General features: G+C 42.2%; 2 protein-coding genes across 3 annotated transcripts in view; both read right to left on the bottom strand.

Annotated features, from left to right (window-relative positions):
* epx (eosinophil peroxidase) overlaps window positions 1-6537 on the bottom strand; it is a 7603-nt gene extending 1066 nt beyond the window's left edge. Inside the window, 17 exon segments of the mRNA XM_020622181.1 lie at window positions 1219-1315; window positions 1445-1528; window positions 2062-2226; window positions 2304-2515; window positions 2613-2850; window positions 3141-3311; window positions 3391-3649; window positions 3729-3846; window positions 3848-3878; window positions 3957-4320; window positions 4699-4905; window positions 4991-5120; window positions 5230-5362; window positions 5867-6042; window positions 6155-6245; window positions 6336-6423; window positions 6520-6537. Of these exon segments, the coding sequence (XP_020477837.1) occupies window positions 1219-1315; window positions 1445-1528; window positions 2062-2226; window positions 2304-2515; window positions 2613-2850; window positions 3141-3311; window positions 3391-3649; window positions 3729-3846; window positions 3848-3878; window positions 3957-4320; window positions 4699-4905; window positions 4991-5120; window positions 5230-5362; window positions 5867-6042; window positions 6155-6245; window positions 6336-6423; window positions 6520-6537 (2582 nt within the window).
* Window positions 6538-7778: 1241 nt separating this feature from the next.
* Window positions 7779-20673, bottom strand: hps5 (HPS5 biogenesis of lysosomal organelles complex 2 subunit 2). 2 transcript variants are annotated; one of them, XM_020623543.1, is made up of 23 exons: window positions 20361-20670; window positions 17986-18115; window positions 17646-17756; window positions 16968-17032; window positions 16614-16806; window positions 16305-16435; window positions 15255-15476; window positions 15090-15161; window positions 14826-14914; window positions 14115-14293; window positions 13729-13887; window positions 13434-13593; window positions 12099-12216; window positions 11523-11669; window positions 11285-11356; window positions 10583-11166; window positions 10068-10188; window positions 9832-9981; window positions 9632-9751; window positions 9163-9276; window positions 8941-9047; window positions 8473-8764; window positions 7779-8192 (listed from the first exon to the last, which is right to left on the bottom strand). In XM_020623543.1, the coding sequence occupies exons 2-23, from the start codon at window positions 18091-18093 to the stop codon at window positions 8132-8134; spliced, it is 3375 nt and encodes a 1124-aa protein (XP_020479199.1). In that variant the 5' UTR covers window positions 18094-18115; window positions 20361-20670; the 3' UTR covers window positions 7779-8131. The 2 variants fall into 2 exon arrangements, with proteins under 2 accessions (XP_020479199.1, XP_020479205.1); XM_020623549.1 differs by lacking the exons at window positions 7779-8192; window positions 8473-8764 and having other exon boundaries at window positions 8958-9047; window positions 9622-9751; window positions 20361-20673.
* Window positions 20674-20780: the final 107 nt, after the last annotated feature.

Genomic DNA, 20780 nt, shown 5'->3' on the forward strand with positions numbered 1-20780 from the left:
ATACTGCGCTCTGTGAGCATCCAGCTTCTTTTGCAATTGCCTTTTGAGACTTTTCCTCCTTATGGAGGGTGTCAATGATGGTCGTCTGCACAACCGTCAAGTCAGCAGTCTTCCCCATGATTCTGAAGCCTACTAAGCCAGACTGAGACAATTTCAAGGCTGAGGAAACCTTTGCAGGTGTTTTGCATTAATTAGCTGACTAGATTGGGACACAGGGAGCCTACAATGTTGAACTTTGTCATGATATTCTAATTTTGTGAAATACTGGATTTGGGTTTTTTTTGTCTTTAATCCATAATCATCAAAATTGAAACAAATAAAGGCTTGAAATATTTCACTTTGTGTGCAGTGAACTAATATAACATACAAGTTTCACTTTTTGAAACAAATTATTGAAATAAATGGACTTTTCCTTGATATTCTAATTTTTTGGCACATACCTGTATAGACAGGTGTGTGGCTTTCCTAATCACGTCCAATCAGTATAATCAAACACCGCTGGACTCAAATGAAGGTGTAGAACCATCTCAGGGATGATCAGAAAAAATGGGCAGCACCTAAGTTAAATATATGAGTGTCACAGCAAAGGGTCTGAATACTTATGACCATGTGATATTTCAGTTTTTCTTTTTTAATAAATCTGCAAAAATGTCAAAAATTCTGTGTTTTTCTGTCAATATGGGGTGCTGTGTGTACATTAATGAGGAAAAAAATGAACTTAATGATTTTAGCATATGGCTGCAATATAACAAAGAGTGAAAAATTTAAGGGTCTGAATACTTTCCGTACCCACTGTATATAACTGTGGAGGACAAAAATATAGAGACACATCTAAATATAATGTAGTCCAGTACAACACCACCTTTAACTATGTCCTCAGTATTAAACATAATTGAATTTATACAATTTTACAAAAAACCAAAACATTTTGAACTTCATAAACACATGTGAAGGTGGAAGTGTTGCCTTGACTTGCACACAATTGCACAGGTGTACCTAATAAAGTGGCCAGTGAGTGCACATTCAAGTTTAAGGCAGTCTGAAACAAAATACGTACATTCAAGCCCAGTGGAACCAGCCTGTTTGATTGTCTAAAGCTTCAGTAGCTCTCTCTTGCTGTGTCACAGATCTCACAAACAACTTGGACTTTGAGAGTGTTTACAGTCAGTGATCTGGGCCCAGATTGTGTCCGTTAAATTGCTATCTTCAGTGACTTACCTTTGATAACAGACCATGATCATCACCAGCACAGTGATGCCACTGATCACTACTATCACTGCAGCAACGATGGACACCGTGGACAGTGAGGACGACTCTGGATCAGTACACACACACAAAGTAATATTAAGGATCAGAACTGACGTAGTGACAAGTTGCATATGTTTAAATGTTTCATTGGTTAAAACACTAGAGTAATGTGAATTGTAAAATCAGTGCACCCAACCTGAGCAAATAAAGGAACCTGGTCTGTTGAGGCACTCCAGGTTTTGTGGACAAGGAGAACTCTGTTCTTCACATTCATTAATATCTGTCAAAGGGCAAAAACACAGATACAGATTAACAGACTAAAGCCAACAGTACACTGACTCTACTCCCAGTTAACATCTGTCAGTCTTCAACCTGGAATAGCTTATTCATCTGTGCTGTAGATGGCCGTTGTTCAAAAATGATTAAACACACACTGCTGCACTGGGTGATGTATTCCTTCATTACAAAACATCAGACCAGTGTATACATTGCCCCAAAAGCTTCAAATGACCATAACTTTTTACAGTGTCTGAAGTAAAGCAAGACTTTGTATGTGTGACATCTACATGAAAATACAAGAAGCTAGCAGAGTGCAAACAAGGAACCCGTTAACCATTGCAAGAATGTGCACATTTTGCAGTAAGTGCTAAATAAAAGTAATTCCCCACAAATATTTTAAAAGTAACAAGCCTGATTTGAAAAAATCTGAGTAGAAAGTACAGATATTTTTGTTAATATGTAGGAAGTAAAAGTAGAGTTGTCAGAAAAATAAATGCTCAAGTAGAGTACAGATACCTGAAAAATGTACAGTACCTTGACATGTTGGAGGTGCAGGGCTCCACTGCTGGCTGTTTGGATCACAGCTGACAGATGAAGGCCCCAGCAGCTTGAATCCAGAGTGACACTGATACAGAATCACAGAGTCACAGAGCAGGGAGTAGCCAAATTGAATCCTGGGTATCGGACCACAGATGGGATCTGGAAGAGAGGTCAGTGGATAAACAGACACGCCTTGTGACAACACACAGCATATTTTTCTGTCCTCACTTCCTCACCTGTGTCTGGTTCTTTCCAGGGGCTGAGGTCGAGGTGGGGGATGAGTGGGTGGGAACACGCTAGCATGTCTTCAGGCCTCTCAGTGCGTGAAAACGGGTCAGCGGGTACAAGGGTGATGTGGCTGTTGTCACAAATGATGCGGGACAGAGAGACAGCTTGGAGGTGTCTCCTCTGGGTGCTGGTGAACACCCCTTCCCTCTCCCACCAAAACCTCAGAGGACAAAGACAGATTTGACTGTCTCCTCATGCTTACAGTGTTAACTCATGTTGTTACATCAGCAGATGGTCAGCAGAAGAGCTAGTTGTACCTGTCTCCATCTCTCAGGGATTTGAACTGTTTAGCTATCAGGCACGAGAGGAGCAGTCCGACTCGGCCTCCAGGCAAAGCAGGCTCAGAGATGGCCCCCACCCACAAATCAATGTTGTGTGGTGTCCCATAAAGAAGCTGGAATTTGCGAGCCAGTGTGAAGTTACCCAAGATTTCAGCCAGCTCTGATGTAGAGTTGGGAACAGAAAGGCCACAGAACCTTCGCCACAAGCTGTACCCTGATGAGATGAGACAACAGGGACCCAAGAATTTATACATCTGGTAAAGTGAGAATGAAAGAAGAGTGTTGAATACAACATTTCATGAGGTTGTACCTAAACAGTACTTGTAAGTACTTGACTACTTTTTTTTTTTTTTTTACTTGAAAAATACAAGTACTTAATAAAACAAATCCAGTCTGTCAAAACAGTCCTTGTTTACAATGACCTGACGCTGTTGACAGTATTCAGGGGACTTTAAAAAGTGATACAGTAACTACGTGCTGTGCCAGATGAATGAAAGCTGGTACCTGGCAGGCCGTGGTCCCGGCCCCTCTGGAGGTTGAGGGCCCCGAGGTCCAGAGGCATCCCTCCCTGTGCCTGAAACAGCCTCTCTATCAGCTCCTCCACCATCATCTGACCTGGAGTCTGAAGCTTGGCCGGAGACAACAACATACCACGCAGCACAGGGTCTATGCCACCTGACACATCAGGAAAGAAAGAACGACACTAAGAATCACATGTCACTTAAGTACTAGTGCTTAGATCTTTGTTCTTTACCTTCCTGCACAACTCTCCAAGAGGCAAACAGTGAATGATGCAGAGGCAGCAGGGGATGCTGGGAGTTAGTGGTGTATCCTGGCCCCAGCCTGGCCACCACTGGCTGCACAGTGACGTGAGCAAAACGAAAGGCAGCAGTTGCAAAGGCGTTAGCAATGCTGGGATCCACCTCAGGATCATAGCCCTTATAGGGAGGCATCAGAAGGGACATGGCATGTTCACCGAGGACTCTTGGCAGGTAGTGCTCCCACGTTAGGATCTGGAATGGTAAAGGAAACAGGAATGCTGAGAAAGCTCATGTAGGTGAAGGTGAATTGAGCATAAAGAGATGGTGATACCTGGTGAATGGCGCCCATGATCTTGCGGGCCTCCTGATAGAGGGTGTCAGGGCCCCAGTGAGGGTTGAGCAGGTGCAGCTCTTTGACTAGCCGGTTGTGCTCTCTCAGAAAGAGTGAAAAAAACAAAATGTTCATTGGCTCTTGAATCACCTGTGAAATATTAATCATGAACGACTGCTTCACTGAAGCCAGCAGAGAACAGGTGATTCACCACGTTTTTGTTCTCACCAGCTTGAAAGCAAGATGTAGTGTTCTCCTGGCGTGTGGTTCTGTCTGATGCCCCTGATGTGGAGTTACGAGGGCCGCAGGGGTCCAGGTGAGTCTGCTGGCGAGGCAGGAAGGGCATGTAGGCCAGCTCGTGGTCTGAGTGCTGGGAGTTGAGGGCCATTGAGCCCAGAGGAGAGGAGTGATTTCTCAGAGCTGATGCCAGACTGGTGGAGCTGCCATACACCATACTAGCATCTACAAAGGAGGTAATGGCATTCAGCTGCTCCCGGTGGCGATGAGGGAGGATTCCAGCACCACAGCTTGGAGCAGAGCGGAAGAAAGGCATACATCTTTGGGCATCACTACGAGGATCTGACAGAGGGATCTGGGAAGATGAGGTTTTCTGTTGTCACTGATACTAAATGGAAAATAAATGTTCTTGTTTTAAATAATACAGTAGATGAACCCTTCAGAATCACCTGGTTTTCTCAGGTTAACTAGATCTACTTCAATGTTTAGGGTCAAGTGGAGTGTCAAGATGCTCTCTGACAAACTTCAGGCATACAGTGAATTTTTTTGTTTTATTTATTTATTTTTGGGCTCCATGCGGCGAGGTGGTTAGCACTGTCACCTCACAACAAGAGGTGTGTGGAGTTTGCATGCTTTCCCTGTGCCTGCATGGGTTCTCCCCAGGTGCAGACAATAAGAAACAACAATGTAATGGGTGTGTAATAAGGAAACATGACTGTAGTTAGAGCAGCACCTGTATGGGGAAGCAAGGTGTGTCCTTGCTGCAGGTGTGTGTGCAGTCAGCTCCGGTCCTAAAGGCGGCTGTACTGGGGCTCTGAGGTGTCAGCACCATGTCATGGTCTATCCACTGACCCCACTCCACCAGCAGGTGGGACAGACCGGAGTCCAGAGAGATGTCATCATTGTGAGTGAACAGCACCTCCTGAGACACCAGCCGCACCTGCACAACAAACCAGGTGAGGAGTGATGGAGTTACTGCAGCGGGCAGGACAGACGATGACAGAGTGCTGCTGCTGGACTCTTACAGGAGGCAGGCTGATGTTGTGGTAGGTGTGCTCCAGGTCCCAGCCCCTAGGAGCCCCCCACACATCCTCGTACTCTGGAGGCAACCAGCGGGAATATGGGATGTTTGCAGCCCCCCATCTGGGATGCTGTCTGAGCAGGACACGGCAGAAGCAGTTACCAAAACCACAACAACAACATATATTAAGGACAGCAGTATTCTGTCACCAGATTTGTTTGGTGTGTGCATGTCAGCTCAGACCTGTTGTTGCACTCTCCTGTGATGGATCTGTAGCGGTGAGACAGACAGTCACTTTGACAGCTGGGTTTCTGCAGCTCAGCAGAGCAGCCCGTCACCTGCAGCAGATTCTCCACATCCCCTTCACTCAGAAGCTCTTTAGAAAAACACAGTAAGAACACCAAAACCTTAGTTATACAAATAGCTTCAATATTAGCATGAATCTGCTGGATGTGAGAGATGTAGATCATTTGGTACAGTCGTGTCAGAAAACCAGTAAGCAAATCAAAGAACAAACTAACATAAATCACAAATCTATACATACAAGCGTTTGACTTGTTTGTACTGTAGCTTGTCTGGCTGGAAAGTGGAAAGTGGTTTCATAAAGTACAATAGTACAGTGTAGGTATAAAGCCTCTGTGTTTTCAGACTGGATTTCCAGTTAACAGCTTTTGGTCAGTGGATCAGAGAACATGCATGATGCATTGTATGAGGAGAAAGTATGGTGAATGTGTTGAAAACAATGCTAAGCCAATGTAATGGAAGCCTGGCATGTAAGAGAAGTACTAGAGTAATTCATCAAATACCTGGATTATGTGGAAACAACTATTTGACATACAGGATCAGAAACATCTGTGTGTTGTCACATGCTGTCCAATACCGTGAGGGTTGGGCTGCACCATACTGTGAGTGTAGACCATCTCTCTGATCAGCTCCACTGTGTTGTCCAGCAGTTCTGCAGCCTGGATTTGAGTCCTGGTTCTGGCTCCGCTTTGTTTAAACTGAGCCAGCAGGTCACTGGGTCTCAGAGCACCTTCAGAGAGAGACTTCTTATCTCTGAAACATGAAGAGCTTCAAGTTTTAGTGTCAACACAGTGCCTTAAAGTAGAACAGTGATAATTTATGCTTTGCAGTGGTTCAGCTGGCTCTGAAATATGGCCATTTTTACCTTTCATTTGTGTGGGCATAAGCAGCATCAGTAAGCTCAACTGCCCTCCGAAGAGCCTCCTTCACAAATACAGACCCTGGATACACAGTCCCTGAAATTACCATAAAGGAAAGCAGAGGTCCAACTAGGAAGGATTCATCAGTATCTGCTCTTTTTAGTAATAATCAGGCAGAAATCCTACCTGATGTGTTGTCAAATACTCTGTTCAATGAAGCATGCTCAGGGAGGGAGAGTAGGACAAAAGCCAGTCCAGTCAGAGAGAGGGGAACCTATAACCAAAGAACAATAGAGTATCTCAAGAAATGTGGTGCAATATTCTACAAAATTCATTTGAACAAACAAGCAGGGAAAAAACACAAACTCACCATGAGTGCTGCGTCCATCCAGAATGTTGAAACAATTCAGTTTGCCCAGATTCCGTTTTAAAAATTAAATCATGCACATAATATCTTATACTGTGCTAAGCTTTACTCATCTTGAAAGCCAACAGGTGTGTGTGGTAGCTCGAGCATCGATGCTGCCATTTATACGCTGTCAGCAGGTATGTGCAGAATCCCCTTATCAGTCCTTCTGGTGACAGGACAGCAACATCACTCACTGGCTCGACCTAATAACCTTTCAAATCAAATTCTGTCCTCTCACTCATGATGAAAACCTTCTGTCAAATCATCATTTCAAATTAATTAAACAATTCTACTCGTCCTTCCACACATCAGGAAATGCATCTTTGTGGCAACAGTTAAATTCAAGTGGTTTCAGTATTGGATGTCACACCGTAGCCGACTGAAAAGAGATTATTTTTATTAGCCAAACAGAATTTCATAATGATGCATTCCGATTTCTGGGACTGTTTTTATTAAAAGTGTGTCTGTGCCAATTCAACCTGATCATCCCTGTGCCCGTGACACAGACAGGTGGGCGAGCCGGAAGATGAGGGAAACAAAGACACAGGTGGGGAAAAAAATGAAGAACGAGATTGAAAATGATAAAGCACGAAGAATGAGACTGAAAGATCTCAGTTAAGTCACTGTAGAGATTGTGACATGTCCAGTATGAGCCTTTACAGCGGCTACAACTTGAGCACCAGGACTTCCCTCTTCCCGCTCGCTTCCCTTTGATGATCCAGGTGTGTGATACCATCAAGTGAGTCAGTCCCATTTCATTAGGTTCTTATTAATGTTCTCTCTGTTGACCCACATTACCAATCATCTACTTTGCGCTCTTGATGTTCTTTGAACTCTTTGTAAAAAAAAAAAAAGGGGAACCTTTGATGAAAATACAAAACCAAAATATGCAACATTAAATGCGCATTTCACCCAAATCACAATAAGACATTTTCCCTCACTTGCCCCTCCCCTAATGTTTTCAAGTCCACCTCTCCAGGAACCAAAATATTCACAGTGGGTTTTATAAACTAACTTGAACATGAGCATATAAAGCAGCAGCTCCTCAGTACTGAGCTTGAATCACTGATTATTCTACAGTACATGTTGGTTACAGACACTCACGTCTTCTGTTGTTCACGTGAACTTTTACAGATTCACTTAAAGAAAATCCAGGCCTGGCCATGATTGTGCTGACCAGAACCTTTGTTCTATTAAAAACAAAACAACAGAAACATCAGGACCTTTCATGCTGACAGTTTTATTCACATATTATCTGGTTAGAATATTTCACAGTTATTACTGAGCGTTCAAATGTTGTCATACATTACATGAAGTGTTTGATTATCTGTGCATGCTTGACCTGACTCATTAAAAAAGTAATGTGATAACACCATGTACTTACCCCTGAATGTTGTTAAAACTGGCAAGTAAAAGTAACGAAGAGATGATACTGGACAAAAAAACTGGGAAGGTCTGACAGATATACCAGTGCATAAATTCAGTCCCAGCAACTGGAGAGGAGACTTACATACATACAGTGTTAGAGAATGTGTTTGGCTTATAGAAGCTGCTGTCTGCTGCTGGTCTGGAGTCAGGCGTGCTGAGACCACAGGAACCGATCGCAGCGCTCCAGCATCGTCTGAATGATTGCCCTGTAACAGAATAAGCAGACATTGTACTGTACAGCTTCATCTTCATTCACATATTTTGGTTCAATACCTGCTTATTAAAAAAAACTTTTGAAGCAAAACAGCATTTTCACCAGTATGTCAAGGCTTAAAAACATAAACAGAATCATATTATATTAGAAAATCTCCCACATTATTCAGGAGCCACAAGGAACCCAGCTGATTTTTACTGTTGTCTCAACCTCTGAACTGCTTCCTGTTCTTGTGTACTTAAAAGTGACTGCTAACTGGCACCAGGACCCACCTCTGCCTCTTCTCAGTGACTCTCAGAAGCTCACAGACCAGTTTGGAATGAGGGGAAAGGTCCAGCTGCACCCGACACTCCTCTAGCATAGCCAGAGCTTGGTCAGGCCCGGCCATCCGGGCCACCCTCAGGGTCAGGCTCTCCGGGTTGATCTTCCCTCCACAGTCTGCTGAGCCACTGGACCGGCTGCCACCATTCACACCCCCGACTTGCTCTGAGTCTACCCCGCTGCTGTACCGCTGAGACATCTGAATCAAGAGCTTCCACTCATCCAGGGTCTGTGGCTCTACACCTAGAAAATAACAGAGCCAGGATAGACATAAGTATGAGTGTTGCTTTCTGTCTTTAAAGTCAAACTTTGTGCTTTAGAGTGCATTTAACCTGTTGGTTTTTAATGGGGGTGGTTGCCACATGATTTTCCTTGTGTCTGAAAGAACCAAAGGAAAAGATTCTGAAAAACAGCTTTACCATCTGGTTCCTCCAAAAGGCTGATGTCATCCAGCTGACAAATGGTGGAGAACGCTTCTGTTCGACGCTGCAGCTCACAGCAGAGGTACAGGTAGCCCATCCAGTACCTGTATATGCACGTTGTACACAAAAGGCGACAGGCGACACTGTAAACTCGCTACCAAAAGGTGCCATCAACAGCAAAAGATCGACAGTTCTTTATAGACTAAAAATTTAAGGTACCCGTGATTGTGGCAGGTCTCTGCCATCTTCTGCTTGGACACCAAGTCTGCAGGAAGACGAATCAGCAGAGACAGAAGGCGTCCATAACCCCAGCTGAAACAATGTGAATGCCACCTGTGACAGGAGTCGCATGAACTCACAGTTAAAATTATTCTCACACTCTCATTTCAGGTTCTTGGCCATGTGGTGGCCTAAACATACTCTGGTAGCAAAGTGTTCCTGTGATACCAGATCATTTCACATCTATCCAGATTTGTATGTTAGTTTTTAGTTGTTTTATTTGATGTCTAGCTTGAAATTTGTACACACACACACACACACACACCTACACCTCACTAGGCCTCTGAGTAAAGGTTAGATAGATAAAATATTATTTGTATATGTTCCACACCTGCATACATCAGGTTCAGTGATACCTAAAGAAACAGAAATGTTGTTTTGTATTTTTCACACACTAACAGAACTGGACCTAGGCTGTCCATCAGGGTCTATGGTGTCAGAGTGTTGAGGAGCATCATGGGTAAGTGCCAGTTCCAACCAATCCTGTCGCAGAGATTCAGGTTCAAGAAGGGACTGCAAAAACGCCAACCTATCAAAAGAAATGAATGTAAGATTTGTGGACCAAATAATATATTTCTTTTCTTTTTTCAGATAAAACTGAGGATGTACCTGTGCTCCTCAGTTTGCGACTGGACCAGATTATCCAGATATGCCAGGAAGTGGCTTTGCTGAGCCATGGTCATCACATCAGCAGGAGTTATGGTAGGATAGAACTGGGAAAATGAGCGTACTGCTGCTTCCCCATGCTTCTCATACAGCCTAGTTAATAAGAATCGACTGCATAAGATTCTTTACAGTTTTAATATTATGTGTGGATGGTGCTGGAGAGCAATCCAGGTACTGACCTGTGCAGGTGAGCGAGGAGAAGAGGTGCACTCCAGGGCTGCAGCTCTCTCAGACTGCGCAGTGATCTCAGCAAATCACCTCTCTGAATAACCTCCACCATCTTACTGGACTGAGTGAGCTCTATGAAGAAAGACAAAAATCAGATTTTCAAAAACTTTAGAACTTTAACTATGAGAGCATCAGAGTTCCATAGGCCTTTTATTTAAATGTGGAGGTACCAGATGAGGTCGGGGTATGAATTGTGAAATAAAAATTAATATAGTTTCACTCAGGCTATGCTGATGCAATTCTAATTTTCCTTTTCTTTTTCTTTTTATAAATCTGCAAATTTTTAAGTTAATTTTCTTCTCCAGTTCAGCTCCATTTATTTTTGTGTCTTTTCTAGATATGTTTTCTCTTTATAGTTTCTTTAAATGTTTGTTCTGTTGTTATTTGCTAAATTTGAAATCTGAAAATACAACATGGAAAAAAGGTTAAAACAGTAAAGGTTCATGATTCAGGAGAAGCTTCTGACCTAGCATGGCCTCAGTGAAGGAGCTCTGCACCTGCGGCTGCTCCTGGTAACACAGCAGACACGTTCTTCTCATGCGTTCTTGGTCCAGCAAAAAGAAGTAGCGGTGCAGGAAGGTTGTGCAGCGCAATGCTTTTTCATCCACTGGGTTTTGAAAGCAGCTCAGCTCTGCGTATAGTGTGGCCAACTGGGTGAGATTAGCCAGGAGATCTGATGGTACAGGTTTGGGGGACAACACTCGCACAGGCTCTGGTGGGCTTTCATTTGAGAGTTTAGGCTCAGTCTTAATGGAATAATGCTGGTCCTCTTCTTCTCTGAACTCAGGAGACTCTCCCTTCTTGTCCTCTGTATCACCCTCTGCTGGTTCTCTTGATGAGCAGGAAGATTCCTCTTGTTGATCTGAGCAGGAATTTAGATAATCGCTCTCCCCTCTCTCCTCTCCTGATCCAGCCAAGTTTGAATCAGTCACAGCAGCTGAGCTGAGCTCTGCAGGGCCGAGGATTCGCTCCAGCACCGACAGCCACTCCAGCAGGGTTTCTCCCAAGCTGACTGGATCCAGTAGTATCAGTGGATCTTGGCTCTGGGAGCTGATGTTGGAAAACATTTTTATTGTTTAAATACCATAATATAATTACTATTACAAATTTGAAAAAGAAAGGGTTGTGAAAATGAGCAGGTGGGATTCCAGCGGAGTGCTGTACTTACATAGCTCGCTCTGTTGCTGATCGAAGTTCCTGCATGTCAGCCTTGGTGGTGTTAGGCATTTCAACATAAACTCTGTGACAACAAATATAGCTCACTGATTTTACCTTTAATGCTCTATTCACAACTAAGGTAAAAGGTATGAGCTCTGGATTTCTCTTAAAACTTTGTCTATATGTTATTACAGAATTTATTCTCAGGAAAATTCGGGTTGAGTACACTTTTACCGGTCTGGACTTACTCAGTTTCCATTTCTTCTGAGTATGGAGCTGCGGTGGATGACATTTCAGCCTGTCCGCACTCTCTGAATTCTGGTCGCTGCCAAATCTCAGAGTTCATCTGGAGGGTGTTGAGCTTCTCTGTTGTCTTCTTAACAAAACTAGAAACACTGAAGAAAAGAACACTGAATTAAATACTAGTAAATTCACTTTTGATGGTCTTACAATTTAAGAAACAAAAAGTCCAACAAAACTACAAACAGCAAAACTCAGAATTGTGAAAGATGGCAAAATGAGTGTGATGCTTAAAAACAACACGTTCCTACACGTTATGTTAAATTTGAAAAACTAGATGTGGCTCTTCAGTGGAAAGGGGAAGTAAGCTGTCCAAAAGCACAGCTGCACTTGAATAATAGGTCAGTGTAGGAGTTTCAATCCTCATAAGAAAAAAAAAGTAGTACAAACCACAAAGAGTTTCATCAGTGTTCAGATATAACTCAAAAGCTCAAAGCTACATACATACTGAGTATCTCTAAGGCATGAGCTGCTACGACACATTATTCTATTTCAAGATGTCGTTTATTTCCCCAGATGTTCACCTGTCTTTGACGGCCTGCAGAGCGATGCGAGGGGGTTTGGGGCGGAATGAGAGTGGGAGGTGGAACTGCAGGCCTTGCTCAGATCGCTCAGCCTCCAAACGCTCACCGCTCTGTGGATCTGAATAAAGATGTGGGCAAGAGCCAGAGGAAAAACACAGATGGATGGAGTACTGGAGGGACATGATGACAGGGAGAGCGCAGAATGAAAGCAGATGGTGCAAAGATGCCAGACACCACTATAGAGAGAACGTAAAATAAATACTGCACAAAAAAAAAAAAAAAAAAAAAAAAAAGGGGGATGTGTGTGGAATACAATGGAACAGACAAGAAACCCAGTATTAACAAGGTAAAGATTATTTTTGAAAAGCATATCAGCCATCAGGCTCATCATTCAGCTGTCACAGCAAATCCAGTGATACAGCATAGCGACATGTTGTATGATATTATTGTATGATTTCATTTATTCTTTAAATCAAGTCAGAAACACAGCTGTTGTAGTATTGTAGCAAACACACACAAAGGTATTAGAAACAGGTAGTTATGATTGAGATAAGGCAGAGTCAAATTATTATCAGTCAGGTTTATACTGATGAAGCTTCCAGCAGCTATAAATAATCCAAAATGTTCCAAACATCCTGTTTGGCATTTGTCCCATTAAGTGTTTTAAATTACAGCTATTCAAGCATTTTAATAGACTTGTTCATATAAAGCTGAAAATAACTTCACTCTTTTTTTATATTGAACTCAGAAGAGGCAGAAAATGAGTTTGCTCCTGCTTCACATACAAAGAGGACAGAGATGACAGAGAGAGAGAGACGTAAGTGAGAAGAAAGAAATAATAAAGTGTGTGTGAGTGAGTTACTTCTGTGTATGCTTCTGGTTTGCTGTGGTCATTTTTTGAGCACTAGTGAGGCCAATTTAAATGTTTTTAGTTTCATTTGTTCTGCTGATACTTTTCCAGGTCTTACAGAAAGTGAATGAAAACACCATGACCTCTGGGTCCGTCCTGCACAACAAGTGTCCATCACATGACTGAAGTCTAAGGGTCGTTGTACCTGATAATACTAGTAATTGTGTAATACTGTATACCGTGAAGCCATGATATTTTCTGAGATGGTTATCATACCGTGAGAATCTCATACCATTGCAACCCTACTAAATTTCACTAGTCATGTGGAGGCAATAAAGCCTAAATAGGGGTTCTTCCAGGTTGTCTTTATTCTCATTTGTGCCAGACTGTATAGATTAAACAAAACATATAGGTACATAAGAAGAAGCTATGAAGAATACAATAACACACGTTACTTGATCAAAATGGATAAAGCTGACTCTTACCGTGATCCACCTGATCTTCCTCCTGCACAAAACTGAACTCCTTGAGTCGCTCCTCCTCCGACGCGGACTGAGTGATGATGGAGCTCGTCTCCTCGTCTGACTGGCTTCCTCTGCGGCTGATCACTCGGTAGATTCCACAGTCCAGGATGTTGAAGCTCTCCTGGTGAAGAAGAATAAGATTATCAGTATACTCATCTGTTACATCCAGAACCAGGTTTGACAGCAACTCATTGAAAAAAAGACATTACTGCTGTTAAACACCTTATAGTGTACAGAGAAAGTTATTTTAACTCACATGTGAGGAGATACTGCTTCTGCGGCTGCTGGAGGCTGAGTCCGGAGGCTCGAGTTTACTAATGACTTCCTCCAGCTGGCCAATCAGGTCCAGGTGTGTGGTGGAACTGAGCTGGGACCTGAGATGTTCAAGGCGGTCGATGGGAATATATTTCCTGGCCTAAATTAAGAGATTAAACTTTAATTTAAGAATCCACCAACACCTAAGTTCAACACAGTTGAGACACATACATAAGCTGATACTCTGACTATTAGAAACAGAATCTCTGTTTTATCCTTAGTCACAAAGAAAGTCAAGAATCCAAATGAACAGCTTAGTCCAGATAAGACTGGAATCTAAGATACAAGGGACAAGGCCAATCAGCATGGCAGTGGCAGCCACCTCACCTTGCTGGTGGTGACAGTGTGCTGAAACATACAGCAGACTGCAGCAGCCAGCGGCCAGGACTCCCTGCGCAGCAAACGCTCAACACAGCGCTCGGCAGGTAACAGGGCCAGGTGGGACAGATGTCCGCTGCTGTGAAGACAGAAGAGCTCACTGCGGTAGACTGCGATGTCAACCACATCTACAAAAAAGAAAACAGGTTTGGATCAATTAACAACAAGAAAGGAACAGAAGGTTATGTGATGATAATTATCATGGTTAATATTAATGTTAATAGCAGAGGTCACGACAGACTTTCTCATTGCCCATCATTTTGACAGAATATGACATTAAAAGACATAAAAGACATTTAATAGCATTTAATTGTTTTTTTTTTTATTTCATTCAGTTAATGTATGGAACAAGCTTATGTGCAGCCACTTTTCATGTCAATACCAAGTGAAGCAGATGCCTTTTTTCCGTAGTGACAGTGAAGGCCACAAAAACAACATGGCTGCCCCATTGGGCATTAACAAGCAAATATGAACATTGCAATTGTACAAAATTAGACAATTCCCATTAAAATTCCATACACACAATAACATGGAATCAACTTTACAGCTCAAAGAATTATATTTTGGGAAAAGGATTAAAGAGTGTGTTTATTAACAAAATGTTCATAAAATGCTCAGCTATTCTGCTTTAGATTTTTTGAGACAAAGCAGCAAACGCACCTTTGACTTCAGTCCACAGGAGCACTTGTCCATTCTGAGGTGTGAAGATATAAATGGCTGAATCAGTCCATGTCAGCAAGTTGTGGTCTCTGCACAAATAAACGAGGTGTAGACTTAGTCAAGTGACGGGCTCGTCTAAAATGTTTTTTTTAACAGTGATGCCTGATGGAATTAACATATATGAGTTTTGTTTGCAGTAATAAAGATACAGAGAATACAGATAAAGACAAAGATGATAAAATATATAAAAGATGATAACTTTACCCCAGATAAAGCAGTTTAGGAAAGGCAAGTGACTGGGGACTCCTCTGTGCTAGACTGTAATTTGGCTCATTCCTGCAGGGAAGAAAAGACCAATTATAGGACAAAAGACAAATTATGAGTTTGACCTTTTACAGAAGACAACATAGAAGCAGAAACAAACAGTACCTGTAAGTGATGAGTGGAAGAGGAGGACAGGCCAGTAGCAGTTTCAACTGATGCGTGCTCAGAACCTCGCCATTAAAACTGGCCTCCCATATCCGAGACCCCGGCCGGGCACAGAACAGCAGCGGGGGCTGACCTGCTAATAATCTGTCCTTGTTTTGAGGGAAAAAACAAGCTCCATACGCTCCATCACGCTCCTTATTTCCAACACGCCAAAACTTCTCCCTGAAGGCAGAGAGAGAGAGAAACACACCTCTGCTGACAGATGTCCAACATAAAGAAAAGAGATTTTCTAGAACATTTTGGCAAAACTGAACAACTCATCTGAAACTCATAAAAAATGGCCATATACTCAGCAGTAGGGCTGGACCCGATTATCCAAGCATTCAAATATTTGTCCCCCCCAAGGTGGAAATCGTTCAGGTAGGAGCGTCTTCTGATATTCACCATTTCTGGTTAAAATGATAACGAGTTGGGTGACTTTAGCAGTAACTAACTAACACTACCTCCATGACTTAAATTGAAGACAGGACAAAATGAGAGTGTGCTGTTGTCGGGTTTGTGACTTCACCACAGCCAGTGGACACAGACTGCTGTTGGCCGAAGATCATTTATAAGGTAAAGAGGTATCACTCTGAAACACCACTGAATAATCACAGTGAACTGAGTGTGGGACACTGTCCCATTGGGGACAGCCCTACTCAGCAGCATGATTTGTAATGGTTAAAATCGAATCTAAATAAAATTTATCTATCCATGTTCTATTCCTGCTTATTCTTGAAATATTATGGTGATACTGAGAATAAACACTTTACATAAGAGACATTAGTTGCAACTTTTGAACTTTTACACAAATTGAATTGAGCACGAACCAGATGCCAAATTCAGTATTGAGTGAAGAATAGCCTTTTATATATATCACCAAAAAACTAACACAATTACATGGAATTATCATGTCTCAAGGACATAGGGAAAATACTGTATTTATTAATATAAGGGCATTAACGTGGGGCCACTGAGAGTTGCTCTCTTTAAAGACATGCTGGTACTCACTTCTCTGTGTCACAGAGGTAGCAGCGGCTGAGAGAAGACACCAGCAGGTGGCCGTCTTGGTACCCAAGCTGAACCACCCTGGAATCTACAGTGGTGACCGTCTGAACAGGAAACATAACAAATGCTGACCCCTAGACAAAAGGACAAAAACAGAATCATCTACGAGTCCATTACATTCTGAAACCTTACAAAACCACAAATGCATCAACTACATCATGCCTGAACTTAAAAGCCTCATTTAGTTTAAGTACATTACTAATGAGTAATCAAACGAGCATCTTTTTGATGCTGTTGATTGGCAGACAATACCTTCCCCAGCTTGGAGGATCCTGCACGGAGAAAGGACACCTTGCCTACTGAGTCCCCAACAAAAACTCTGAGCGTGCTGGTGTCCCAGCAGAGTGCAGTGATGGCCTGACCTCTGTGCTCCCAGGACACACCAACTCGCTCTGGACGTCCTCGCCGCTCCAGCTGCAACTCCCACACCACCACCAGACCCTGACTGAAAGAGAGATAAACACAGCAAACACCATGAACAACACAGGTAACAAAACTAAGACAGACATACTGTATATGTAGGAAAGAAAAAGAGGAGGGTGGCAGAGGGGTGAATTTTACTTAGAGATGTACAAACATTTCTAAGAAACACAGGGATAGACTAACCTTGTTGCGACAGCAATGAAGTCTTCATCATGAGGGCAACACGCCACTTCAATAATAGATCCCTCCTGAATAAGAAAGAGTCCAAATTGGGTTATAAGTTGAGAAGAATATAAAGAAACAATTTGTACGTCACAAATATGACACAAATATAAGCCCTTTTCAGACATGCACTGGAACCTTGAAATTATCTAGACATAACCCAGAGGAGCTGTATGCCAGGATGTAAATGTCCGAGTCAGTCGACCCGGACCATTAGCAGACTTTACCCCGCCAGCTCCCTGGTACAAAGTCAGCGTAATGTCTGGGTGAGCCAGAGTCATCTATGTGACAATACATACACATATTCTGGAGTATTTACGGTGTATTCACAATAGGCGTGTTGATTATGTTCTGTCATGTGACTGGCGTGAAACTGTAAGAATAACATCCGATGGTGAAGAAAAACGATCACTTACAACTAGAGACACGACGGGATTCGGGAGCTTCTGTCGTTAAGAACTAGCATCAGAATCGTCACACAAATTTAAGGTACAGCAAGAGACTCTGTTGTTTATGACCAGATTACAACTGGCTACATAACTGCACCATGTTCTGCCTCCGGCAGGGTCTACCCCCATGCATGACTCGAAAAGAGTATTTCCGGTAGCTGCACAATAGGTACTCAGTCAAGTAATTTACCTTGTGAGTTAGTATCAGCCTTTGTTTCCAGCCCTCTCGCTGAATCAGGTGCAACCCTCCTGCTGATGTTCCTAATGCAAGCCACTTCTTTGATGCTGCCAAACAGGTACACTGTAACACAAAAGAATCACATCCAGACAGAGTTTCCTGTATTCACCTTCCTTCCAATGTGGCTGCAAAAAATTTTATCTACATTTGGTCATTACAAAGTTTTCAGGATACATATCCATAAACCGTTGTTGACTTCAAACAAACTGAAGATTTTTTAAAAGGCTACTACAAATCTCCTACACTTGTTTTAACTATGATACTGACTCAGGTATGTGATGGCGAACCCTACCTTGAGTCTGCTAGAGTCCAAGCGTAGCGCGGACAGAAGTGGATCGAGGCAGTCGAACTCTGCCAGTACATGACTGTGGCTCTCTGGGACAACTGGCATCAGTGGCATTTTCACTGGTGATCCTCCACAACTGAGAGAAAGTACAAAAACAAGACTGTGAGTATGTTGTCACCACTTCTTCCTTGCATACCACTGCCCTCAGCCATGTGGCATCATATGATTATCAGTAGAGTACCTACCCTCTCAAATTGACCAGCGATGCCTCCACTTTACACTGTCACGAGCCTAGTGAAAGCCCCCTTTTGTAAGGCTTTAATCGCGCAACAGTTAAGTGTGAAACAAACAGTCATTGATATTTTTAATTTAGCAAGGTTTACCAACATTGCCAGTTATTACCAACATGAAGAAGAAACAGGTGTCTCAGAATGAATTTATTACTTCACACATGCGTAAACAATTCAGTTTTAGGCTCTGGTGTATGGATATTCTATAGTGTATCATATCTAGTGTTCAAAAGTCTTTGTCCTGGAGCTGTCAGTTAATACTCCCAGAGAAAAACAACCCACTGTAGTTTGGCTTTGATTCACATGTTGCAGTCTTACTTGAACCTACAAAAAAGCAGAATCAAAGCTAAAGGTGCAGATCATTAGCGTAACCATGTACTGCAGGGAGAAACATTTCAGTGAAAATGCTAGAAAATGTGTCAAAAAAATGTTTAACAATAAATCTTATACTTATATAGCACTTCTCTACACATGGATGCACACTCAGTGCTTTACACTATTTCCCAATCACGTACACAGATATCCCAGGGGCAACTTGGGGTTCAACATCTTGCTTGAGGGCATGTAGATTTGAAAAGCTGGGGATCTAGCCTCTGACCCTACAGGTAGGCCATGACCCACCCTACCTCCTGAAACATAGTCATCCCCTGCTACTGCTTCTCAGTAGCAAGGGATGACTGCTACTGAGTAATATTAAAGTAGTTGACACAAGAACATCAGAAGAAGGTGACAAATGACAGTCAACTGTGACCTCAGTCACTCTGTTTGTTAGCACTATACTGTAACTTTGTGAGACTGCAAGTCCAAAAATTGAAAGATATTTATTTCACTATATGTGACAAAGAAAACAATCAAAACCTTACATTTCAGAATCCAGTATTTTACAATTTTATTTAAACCTGACCAATGTTCATTTGATTATCAAAACAGTTGCAAATTAATTCTGCAGACAGACTAATGATTATAGTTAGGCTACAGCTCTACATGCTTTATTGTGTAAATAACATTTATTTACACAATGCTGGGAAGATTAAACCATGTGTATTTACAATATTAAATGTACCCAATATGGTACAGTAAAAATACTTCATTCTTTGTGAGGTTGTAGTCTGACTCTCCTAGAAGAGAAAACATCCTTCCCTGTGAGAACTTATGGACCAAAGTGTTTTATGTGCAACCTCAAATTGCACAATAAAATCTATTTTCTTATGCAAATACATTTTATTTTGAAATGTTTCCTAAACTGATATTGTAAAAAAGCTTGATTGCTTGTGAGGTTATAGTCCAACTCTTCCGGACCATATAAATATCAGTTACTGTCAGAACTTTTTATATTTGAGAAAGAATAAGATGTATAACCAGGCTTAAAAGTTCTGCGCGTATAGTTTAATTAATTGCGTTTGTCCATATTCATTTTCATATATCCTTCACAAATGTCTTATTTTGAAAACTGGACGTAGTTAACGTGTTTCCCAACACGTAGCGTAAAACATAAACATGATTTATAGACGCACTTCAATTTCGCGTGCGACTCACCTGACCACGGAGGAATGAATGACGGTCGCAGTTGAAAACGAAACTGTTGACAACATAAACCTCAAGTATTAACAGTTACTACGTTAGTTAACTAAAGTCAACAAACCATAAAATCTCAAGTTCTGCTTATTGCCCATCCTTAGCGTTTATGCAACGTTAATTAAATATCGCTACCCTGTACGCTGGCTGACGTTAACATGAGCTAGACGGTTAGTTTAGTTTTATTTTAGCACAGATATACTGATTAGTTTGCTTCAGATCAACTAAAAGGGGCTATTCGATCGACGGACTAATGGCAGTCTGCATCACGAGACCAGTCTGCGGACACTGGTGGTAACGTTTCTGTCAAATTACAAGGACGTCCAAAGCTTTAAAAATAAAAATGAGCACAGTGTGGCGATGTTAAATGCCCGCATGTTTCAAGCTATGATAAATGTTAAGACTTGAGTTCGCCATCTCAGCCCGGTGTTCACTGTATTTGCGCCAACATGTTAGCAAGTATGCTAGCTTAGACACTGGTGTTGCCATTCACTCATTGTTGTCAGTTAAACTCACCAGATGGTCGGAGTGACACTCAAGCATTACTGTGAACAAATCCACACCAACCCGCTGCCTGACATCCCCAAATTTGTTTTTGTTTTTTTGTTTTTGTCAGTAGTCAACCTCACGCCACCCAGACAGCAGCCAGCCGACAGCTCCACTCAGCTGACACAAGGACACTTCCTGAAAGCAGCATCTCTGCTTTCCAACAGACGCTTTGGTTCGTTAATACGAAAGCTGAAAACATCGACAGTTATCCAAAGCGGCTAAAAGCATTTAGTAAAAGGAACAAACACCTACAGCTCCAGATGCTGTAGTTTAAATGCACCACGACAGAAAGCGCCAGCAATACTACCAAAAAGCACAGGCTGACATCGGAACGAACAAAAAGTTTGTGCCTCGTTTTTTATTTAGTTACACTGTATCTTCAGTGCA

The sequence above is a fragment of the Monopterus albus genome, unplaced genomic scaffold (genome assembly GCF_001952655.1).
Source record: "Monopterus albus unplaced genomic scaffold, M_albus_1.0 scaffold7.1, whole genome shotgun sequence".
Lineage (NCBI taxonomy): Eukaryota > Metazoa > Chordata > Actinopteri > Synbranchiformes > Synbranchidae > Monopterus > Monopterus albus.